Here is a 10532-nt window from a genome sequence, read left to right on the forward strand (position 1 = left end):
CTTCTCCTTTAGTTCCAAGTACTGTTGATTGGTTATACTGGCTGAATCTGGGGTCCGTCACGTCGGATGTCCGCATATTTCCTCCGGATCCGGGTTCTTGAAGCTTCGATAGGCTCCGGCAGCCGGGGGTTGTAGTAACGATTGTCCCCTGCTTTGCCGCTTCACTTCTTGGTTTGACTCGGATCCTCGCTACGGTGTCCGATCGATTGTTGCGGGGGTCTGGCGACGGGGAGGCCACACATGCCCGTGTCCCTATGCGATTAGCCATTTGCCGGCTATCTTGTGTGAGGTATCCTAACCCTCGTTGGGTTATTCTTCCATCCGATCGCATCGTAGCCAAATCTAATCTTGTTATTAGTTCACCGGTATCTGCACGTCGCCCGATGCTCCCGAGTCGGATCTACCAAAGGAGATCTTCCTTCACCTGTCCCACTTACTGGGTGAATGATCTTGTTTTAGGATATTAATATGTGCCCGAGCTCTCTGTCTCTCCTTCTTTCTTCAAAGATCTGCTCTCCTTTGGTCTTCTCTCATGTTTTCCATAGCTTTTTGAAGATTTTCCACGCCAGTGAGTAAGATTTGTGTGGGACTAGGTGGCAGAGTGAGGCTGAACTTGTTGTTCCCTTATCGACCTGGCCCGGGCCACGGCAATGAGAGTCCCGGGAGGTAGAGAGGCTTTTGTTGTCGGTATGATTCTTGAGGTGTGTCCGGAGCCTACGTGGCCACTGTTGATGTTGGATTTTGGGTAGACGGTGGTGGTGGCGATGGTTGCCTGCTCCCTGACACGGCTTCAGATGCTTGCTTTTCCATTGTATATCTAGAATATCAACGATTGACGACCACAATGCCCCACGGTGGGCACCAAACTGTTGAGGTATTTTTACCCAAGTCGATTAATTAGGGTCAATGTAGTCTTACTCGTTGGTTGGTTGTATGATCGTTCGTATGTCAATAAATAAATAGAAAAATAAAGTGTGTAACGTAAATTGACACGTAAGATTTGGTGACGCGGAAAACCCAATGTGGGAACAACCGCGGGAGGGACGGTACCCTGCCAAGTATTGCACTATATGAATAGGAGGATGACTACAATCGTGGCACAAAGCTAATCCTGCTGGCCCTAGGCATCAGGCCTGCAAGATCCTAGACGAACGTATATTTGAGTATGATATGTCGAGGTGTGATCTTAAGTGTGGATGTGTGAATATGGTGTCTTGAATGTCCTTCTTGATTCGCTTCCTTGGCTATTTATAGGGCAAGAACCCTAGATATGTCCTACTTCGAATATGGAAAGGGAATATAATTTCCATAAGAACTATTTCCATACTTGGCCGCCTTTCCCAATTCTCCCTAATCTCACTAACTTCTCCCTATCTTCTCCCTAACTCCCATTTCCTTAATCCGGACACTCTCCATGATGGGCTCCTGATCTCCCTTGAGCTCGTTCCCCCTTTCTCCATCCGCGGGCTTCCTTCCTCCTTATCACTCCTTCCATAGCTTTCATTTTATTAAGTGGGCTTTCTTTGTTGTGCTAATTTTAGCCCAAACAGATGTACCTGTTGGAGTGGAACTTCTGGGTCCTGCACCTGTAACCTTAGACATAATACTTTTTAAGGTGAATGATGTTCCAGGATCTAGGGACATCTTCCCCATCCATAGTCTCCAACTTGTATGCCCCATTACCTACGATGCCTTCTATGCGGTAGGGACCTTCCCAGTTATAGGCGAATTTACCTGCACTCTGATTCTTGGTGTTTAGGAATACCTTCCTGAGTACCAGGTCCCCTACCTGCAACGTTCTCAGCCTTACGTTTTTGTTATAACTCCTGGCTGCTGTCTGCTTGTAGGCTGCCATCCTTATTTGGGCGCTGGTCCTTGGCTCATCAATGGTATCCAGGCTACTGGCCATTTCTACCTGGTTCCTCTTTTTGGTGGCATTAGCATATCGATGTGTCAGTACTTGCACCTCAGAGGGAATAACTGCCTCGGCCCCATATACCAGACTGAATAGTGTTTGACCTGTTGCCACCTTAGGGGTAGTTCTATCAGACCATAGCACGAAGGGAAGTTCATCTGCCCAGTTGGCTCATATCTCCTCCAGCCTTCTTTTCAGGTTGTTCATGACTATCTTGTTGCTGGATTCTGCCTAACCATTGGACTGCGGATTCCTAGGAGTGGACTTAAACAGCTTGATGTTCCACCTGGCGCAGTAGTCTTCCGTTCTGTTGGATATGAATTGTGACCTGTTGTCACATATGATTTCTGAAGGGATGCCATATCTGCAGACTATGTTCCTCTTGATAAAAGATATCACATGCTTCTCCAGGATCTGAGGGAAAGCTTCTGCCTCTATCCATTTAGAGAAGTAGTCTGTCATTGTCAGCATGTACGTCCTGTTTCCAGAAGCACGAGGTAATGGTCCCACAATGTCAATTCCCCATTTCATAAAAGGCCAAGGCGAGATGATCGGATGCATATGCTCTGCTGGCTGGTGGCTGACAGGAGCGTGCCTTTGGCATTCTTCGCATTTCTTGACGTAATCTAAGGCGTCCTTCCTCATAGTAGGCCAGAAGTAACCCTGTCTTAGTGTCTTGTTGGACAGGCTCCTACCTCATGTGTGATTTCCACAATCACCACTGTGGATATCACACATTACTGCCTTTGCCTCTTGTATGCTCAAGTACCTTAGATATGGTCCTGCCAAGGACTTCCTAAATAGGATACCATCAATGAGTACGAATCTTAAGGATTTCATTTTGAAGCTCCTGGCGTCTTTCTGGTCAGGTGGTAAGACCTCATCACGTAGCTTACTATTGTAAGGCTTTTGCCAATCATCAATCTCTTCCTGGGGTGTGGCAGTACACAGTATCCCTGCTTCGTATGTCCACTGGGTGGTTGCAGCCTTACTGGGGTTTTGCTGTTCATTCTGAGGTATGGCAGGTTTCATGACATGTATGAATGGTATAGTACCCACTGCCCCTGGAGTGAAGGCTGCTCCTAGGGTGGCAAGAGCATCCGCTTCAACATTCTGATCCCTTGGTATCTGCTGGATGTGGAAGGAGGCAAAGCGGAATTTGAGCTCCTTCGCCACTTCCAGGTAGGCTATCATTTTAGGATCCCTGGTCGTGTATACGTTATTCACATGGTTTATAATCAGTTGGGAGTCACTATACACCTCGATGCGGTCGATTTGCAATTCCAAGGCTAATTAGAGTCCTAAGATCAGGGACTCGTATTCAGCCTCGTTATTCGTTGCTTTGAACTCGCACCGTACTGCCTGTATTATGTGTCCCCCCTGAGGTGATTTCAGGACCAGTCCTACCCCTGCTCCCGTCGTATTGGATGACCCATCAACATGTAACTCCTATACCTGCTCCCCTTTAGCCTCACTTAGGGTCAAGATTTCACTGTCGGCTTGTTCTTGAAGGGTGGGACTAAAGTCTGACACAAAGTCAGCTAGGGCTTAGGATTTTATGGCTGTTCGGGGTTCAAATTTCAGGTCGTACCCACTCAGATGGACAGATCACTTAACCACTCTCCCTGACAATTCGGGTTTCCTCATTATGGTTCTCAGGGGGTAGTTGGTCACGACTGAAATTGTATGTGACTCAAAATAGGGACACAATTTGTACGAAGCAGTAACAAGTGCTAAAACGAGTTTTTCTAGAGATGTGTACTTGGTCTCTGCAGGTAACAGAGACTTGCTTATATAGTATACTGGTTTATGTATTCCTTCGTGCTCTCGTACCAATACAGTGCTTACAGCTACCTCTGTCACTGATAGATACAATTACAGCGGTTCTCCCTGTTCTGGCTTGAAGAGAAGAGGAGGGGTGCTTAGGTACTGCTTGAGCTCCCCAAACGCCTTTTTATGCTCCCGCGTCCACTTAAACTTCTGGCTCTTCCTCAGGATGTCATAGATCAATCGACACCTGTCTGAGGACCTTGATATGAACCGGTTTAGGGCTGCTACCCGACTCGTGAGCCTCTGTACGTCCTTTGGCTTCAGAGGAGATTCTAACTAAAGTACTGCTTTGATTTGCTCCGTGATGGCCTCTATCCCTCTTGCGTCACCAAGTACCCCAAAAATTTCCCAGAGGAGACTCCAAAAGTTCATTTAAGGGGGTTCAACTTCATATGGTATTTTCTAAGGATCGAGAAGGTATTCTCCAGGTGGGACATATGTTGTTCTGCCCTCTCGGATTTGACTACCATATCGTCAATGTAGACTTCCATTGTTCTCCTTATCTCCTCCTTAAACATTCTGTTCACCAGGCGCTCATAGGTTGAATCAGCATTCTTAAGGCCAAAGGGCATCACATTGTAGCAGTACAAGCCTCTGTCAGATCTGAAGGATGTTTTCTCCTGATCTTTAGGGTCCATTTTTATCTGGTTGTACCCAATCCAGGCGTCAAGGAAGGTAAGTAGCTCATGCCCTGCTGTAGCGTCTATCATTGAATCAATGTGCGGCAGGGGGAACGGATCTTTTGGGCAAGCTTTGTTAAGATCTGTGAAATCGACGCATACTCTCCACTTGTTGTTCTTCTTGGGTACAACCACAACATTCGAGAGCCATTCTAGGTAGTTAACTTCCCTGATCTTGCCTGCTGCCAGGAGGTTGTCTACCACCTAGTTTATCACCTCGTTCCTTTCAGGAGCGAATTTCCGCCTTTTCTGTTGGACGGGAGGAAAGGTAGGGTCTACATTTAACCGGTGTATAATTACACTTGGATCTATGCCAATCATGTCGCTATGGGACCAGGCGAAACAATCCATGTTAGTACGTAGAAATTCAATTATCTGCTCACGGATGTTACCTGCACAATCAGCTCCCACCAGCGCCGTTCTTGCTGGAAACTATGGGTCCAGGATTACATCGTCGAGTTCCTCCTGGGGAACTTCAGGCTCTGATGGTGGACCAGCTGCGGTGGTTTTTAGAGCGTTCTTGTATCAATCCCGAGCTACGTTTTGATCTCCCCGTATCTCCTGTACCTCCCAGGGTGTAGGGAACTTTAGGCTCTGATGGTACGTTGATGGTACCGCTTTCATTTCGTGGATCCAAGGCCTGCCAAGTATCACGTTATAAGTTGACGGGCCATCAATGACCAAGTACCGTACCTGTTTGTTCATTCCCTTTGCAAAGGTAGGTATCACTATTTCTCCAAGGGATTGTTTAGTTTCGCAGCTGAAGCCTACCAAGGGTACTCCCTTCTACACCAGGTCTTTCTCGCTTAACCTCATGTTCTTCAAGGATTCCAGCATTATCAAATTCACAGATCTTCCTGTATCTACCAATATCTTTTTAACAAGGCAATTCCCTATAGAAAGGGTAATGATCATGGCATCATGGTGGTGTTCTGCCTTATCAAGTACGTCTACCTCGTCGAATGAGATTGCTGGTAGATCCTGTCTGCTGACCCTGGGGGAGAACTCTTGTTTATCTCCTTTAGTCTCGGTTGCATGGCGCTTTGCTGCTGAATAAGTAATACCACATATCTCCGACCCCCCCCCCCCCCCGAGTAAGGTAGGGTGGGGATGGTTGGGCCTGGTCAGCAGTATTGACCTTTCCAGATTTTGCCCCCTTGAGGAGCAGGTGATCCAAGCATCCAACACTGTAGAGGTGCTTTACTTCCTTTCATAGTACTACACAATCTTCTGTATTGTGGCTAATATCATTTTGGTATTCACACCTCTTGCTAGCATCTCTTCTGTCGTTCTCTCTGGGGGTAGGCTTCTTGGGCCACCTGGCCCTCTACCCTAGCTCCCTGATTGCCTTCAATACCCCAGCAAGTCCAGTGGTGAACCTATACTCGCTGAGCTTAGGTGGAGCCTCGGTGCTCTCTGTTTCTCCTGAGACTTTGTTCACTGTGTTCTTGCTATAGGGTTTGGCTCTTTCATTCTTTTTCTCTGTTGTGATTTTTCTGCTGGACGACTCTGTTCCATACAGGTCCCTTCTATCCTCATCCTCCTTTACGTGATAAGTAGCCTCTGCCATTTTCTTAACTTCCTCAAAGGTGGCACATGGATGCTTGGTGAGATCCTTGTATAAATCAGAGTCGCGATGCAGTCCCCTTCTGAAGGCGTTAACTGCTATTGTAGGGTCGCACCTAGGGATAGATATTTTTTTCCACATTGAATCTGGCGAGATAATCCCTGGTGGACTCCTCGAACCTCTGGACGATCCGGTATAGATCACTGGATAATTTTTCTAGCTTGCGACTGCTTGCGAACTGCTGATTGAAAACGTTCACTAACTCTGCGAAGCTGGAAATAGATTTGTTGGGAAGGTTAACGAACCACTGTAGTGCGGCTCCTGACAAGGTGGAACCGAATCCTTTGTACATACATGCCTCCTTTTCAGACCTTGTTGCTGCAACTACCATCATTTTCTGTTTGTACTGCTTGATGTGCTCCAGCGGATCCTCTGTTCCATCATACAACGTCATTGTTGGTATGGTGAACCCCTTTGGCATGCTGACAAGGGCAATGCTGTCCACAAAGGGGGAATCCGTATAGCACTATGGGGTTGCTACCTTCATTGGATGTGGTAACCCTGGAACCTTGCTGAGTAGGGACCGGATATCCTGCAACTGTTGTTCTACATGGCTTCCTACCCCCATACCCTGGTTGTGGGGTACTGAGTAGACTCCATATGGATTTGGTGTTCCTCCTAACATGTAAGGAGGGACTATGTAGCTTCCAGGTAATGGTGTTGAGTTCACAATAGGCCTGAACTGGCTGTCTAGAGTATGTGGCATATAGGAGCACATCCCGGGATATGCGTTTCTTGATGATTGTTCCCCTGGATTGCTCCCTGGTACCACTGGCGTACTGCTGGTTGTTGATATGGGATCTGGAGTCAGCGCTCCTAATCCCACAGGATTGAGTACCATAGGGTACGTTTGCGGCATCCTTGGTGGTGGTGGTGGGACCCTTGGTGGTTGGATCATACCCTGGGTGGCCACCGTTCTTGCTGGATACACTTGCTCGGATGATGTGGTTACCCCTGGTGGAAGCATATCCATATCGAGCCTGGTTACTAGATTTTGCGGCATTAGCCTCCCTGAGTACTCCCTGGCATTCCCCTGGTCGAGTGTTGACCTTGCCATCTGATGGGGCGTTCCTAGGGGTGACACTGCATCTATCTTCTCCTACAAGGACTGGTTGTCCCTTTGTAACTCTATCACCGCCTGCTGCAAGGATGTCATCCCTTGGAGCAACTGCTGTACCGGATCCGGTTGTGATGCTCCTGGGAGACGGGCTCCTATCAGGTGTCCTGGTGATCCTGGGCCCTGCGGACTCCCACCCTTATTAGGCTTTGGCACAGGATTAATAACTGGTGATTTGCCAGCCTTCCCTGCTCCCAGATCTGTGATTTTGGGGGAGTAAGGAGGCTTTGCTGATACTTAGGGCTAAGGCTGGTCTGCAGTCACTCTGGTGGTAGGGACCGCCGTTGTTGGAACACCGGAGGTTGCTGGCGCCGCCCCTACAACTAGAGTTTGCACTGATGTACTCATCGGATCTGATACGTTCTGATTGGATCTTGACATGATAAGGTATAGAGATGTTAGGATATTTTGAGAAGAGGTATTTTAACCAAGATTTAACCACAATGCCCCACGGTGGGCGCTAAACTGTTTTTTTTTTTCTTTTTTTTTTGGTGAAATATAAGTCTATAAGCTAGTGTACCAAATTAGCAAGGAGATTTGTATAGCGCCAAACTGTTTTGGTAAGATTTTACCGACTAAAGATTTGTGAGTCAATGTGGCTATTCTAATTAAAATACGATATTAAGGACTAAAGTGGATTAGTAGTAAGAACAAAGCGAGAACGAAATTAAACAACTAGTGCGAAGGGAAAACAAACGAAAAAGAAAGAGAGACAAATGACACAAGCAAAATGGTGACGCGGGAAACCCAAAATGTGGGAAAAACCGCGGGGGGAATGGTATCCCACCAATGATCCACTAGGAGTAATAGTATTCGAGGGTGAACCTAGCTGGAACGATCAGGAGGTCCAGCAGTAATCTCCAAATGACTAAGTACAAATGACACGAATGGTGTATATGTTTCTAAGTGTGTTAATTATTAATTGTTTGCAGGTGGTGAATGATATTTCTTCGAGTGGAGTGAATGAGAGGTGCCCTTGAATCTGAGTTTCGTTGCTCTTTTATAGTCCTCCCTTGAGTTGTTGCACATGCTCCCTACAAATGCTCAACCATACGCTCCACTCCCTACGAAATAGAAAGTGATTGCTGACTTTGTCAAAGCTCTTGCTGATCACTGCAATGTTCCTGCTGAGTATTTCAACGTTCCTGCTGGCTGTTTGTTACTTAATTCAAACGTGGCCTTTATATCACTTGAATGTCCAGGTTCATCCCCCCTTGTTCTTCCTTGCGTCTAGCAGCCTGCTGCCTTGTCATTGATCCGTGTGCCTTTACTTTGTCCAATTGTGAGTTGCCACGCCATGATGATAATGAAAGGGTATTTTTACCCATACAACAGCCTGCTAGCGGCAAATAAGATAAGAGAGCTGAAGTAACCAGAATGGCTGTCAAACGTGGTGGTAGTACCTAAGAAGAACGGGAAGTGGAGAGTATGCGTGGACTTCACCGACCTCAACAAAGCATGTCCCAAGGACCCCTTCCCGCTACCACACATTGACGCAATGGTGGATGCGACAGCTGGAAATGAAATGTTGACATTCTTAGATGCTTGGAGTGGTTACAATCAAATTAAGATGGATCCAGCAGATCAAGAGAAGACAACATTCATCTCTGAAAGAGGAATATACTGTTACAACGTCATGCCCTTCGGCCTGAAAACGCAGGGTCCACATATCAAAGGCTAGTCAACCAGATGTTTAAATAGCAGATAGGACGAACCATGGAGGCATATATTGACGATATGGTGGTAAAGTCAGAAAAAGGCAAGGACCACATGCAGCATCTGGCAGAAACATTTAGCACCCTCAGGGAGTACAAAATGAAGCTAAACCCATCCAAATGCACCTTTGGAGTTTCCTCAGGCAAGTTCTTAGGCTACATTGTAACTCAAAGAGAGATAGAGGCTAGCACCGAGCAGATCAAGGCCGTGTTAGAGCTGGAGTCACCAGAAAAACCAAAGGATGTGCAGATGTCTGAGACTAGCGGACGCCATACCTAGATTGGCTGCGGCACAGCAAGCTGCCAGATGACAAGAAGGAGATAAGAGGTTTTAAAATGAAAGCCTCCAGATTCATACTAATTGACATTGTGCTTTTCAGAAAATCATTGGCAGGACCCTACTTACGATGCCTCGATAAGCAAGAAGCACAGACTGTGTTACATGCCCTCCACAATGGCGAATGTGGAAACCATGCAGGGGGTAGGAGTCTGACAAATAAAGCCCTCAGACAAGGCTACTTCTGGCCCACAATGAGGGCAGACTCGGCAGAATATGCTCGCAAGTGTGACGCCTGCCAGCGCTTAGCGCCAATTATCCATCAGCCAGTAGAGCCCCCACATCCCATCATTTCTCCCTGGCCATTCATGACATGGGGAATGGATATATTAGGTCCTCTGCCTAGAGCCACAAGAAACAGAATATGGATACTAGCAATGACAGACTATTCTCCAAATGGATAGAAGCAGAAGCATTCACAGAAGTAAAAGACAAACAGGTCATCTCTTTTATTAAGCGTAATATCATCTGCAGGTTTGGTATCCCGTTAGAAATCATATGTGACAGATCACAATTCATCTCAAACGATGCAGAGGGATACTATGCCAGATGGAACATCACTCTAAAGAAATCAGCACCCAGGACTCCAAAGTCCAATGGGCAAGCTGAATCCAGCAATAAAATCATCATGGATAACTTGAGAAGCAGGCTACATGAGTTAAGAGGAAAGTGGGAGATGAATTGCCACTAGTGTTATGGTCAGATAGAACGACACCAAAAACGGCGACAGGCCAAACACTCTTTAGCCGGGTGTTTGGTGCAAAAGCAGTAATTCCATCGGAGGTTCTAGTTCCAACTCACAGATATGGATGTATGACAAACAGATATGGATGTATGACAGGGGAACTGAATAGTGCAGAGATGATCAGGAGCCTGGACACGATAGACGAGCTGCGAGCAAGTGCAAAAATACGCCTGGATGCCTACAAGCAGTCAGTCGCCAGAAGCTACAACAAGAATGTAAAAGTCGGTCTCTTGGAGATAGGAGAACTGGTTCTCCGTGAAGTGTTCCAAAACACAAAGAATCGTAAGGCAGGCAAATTCGACTATAAATGGGAAGGACCATACCAGGTAGAAGGCGTTGTTGGCCATGGTGCGTACAGATTAATGACTATGGACGGTCAAATCATACACAAGCCATGGAACATACTTCACCTGAAGAGGTATCACTTTTAATAATAAGTAGAGTTTAGTGTACAGAGTAGTGTATTAAGAAAAGCCAAAAAAAAAAACGGTAGTAGGCATACTACCAATTTTATGTTGTTTTCTTTCTCTTTTATTTCTTTAAAACTTTAAAAGCTGCTATTGGAG

At 46.5% G+C, this 10532-nt stretch overlaps 1 protein-coding gene across 1 annotated transcript; it reads right to left on the bottom strand.

Moving 5' to 3' along the window:
* Positions 1–2611: 2611 nt before the first annotated feature.
* Positions 2612–3109, bottom strand: LOC141627953 (uncharacterized). Its single transcript, XM_074441146.1, has one exon. The coding sequence runs from the start codon at positions 3107–3109 to the stop codon at positions 2612–2614; it is 498 nt and encodes a 165-aa protein (XP_074297247.1).
* Between the last annotated feature and the right edge of the window lie 7423 nt (positions 3110–10532).

This window comes from Silene latifolia, chromosome Y (assembly GCF_048544455.1).
Source record: "Silene latifolia isolate original U9 population chromosome Y, ASM4854445v1, whole genome shotgun sequence".
Taxonomy (NCBI): domain Eukaryota; kingdom Viridiplantae; phylum Streptophyta; class Magnoliopsida; order Caryophyllales; family Caryophyllaceae; genus Silene; species Silene latifolia.

What these genes read in the sequence shown, in the direction of transcription:
- LOC141627953 (XM_074441146.1), bottom strand. Translation starts at nt 3,109, where the DNA reads ATGATAGCCTACCTGGAAGTGGCGAAGGAGCTCAAATTCCGCTTTGCC.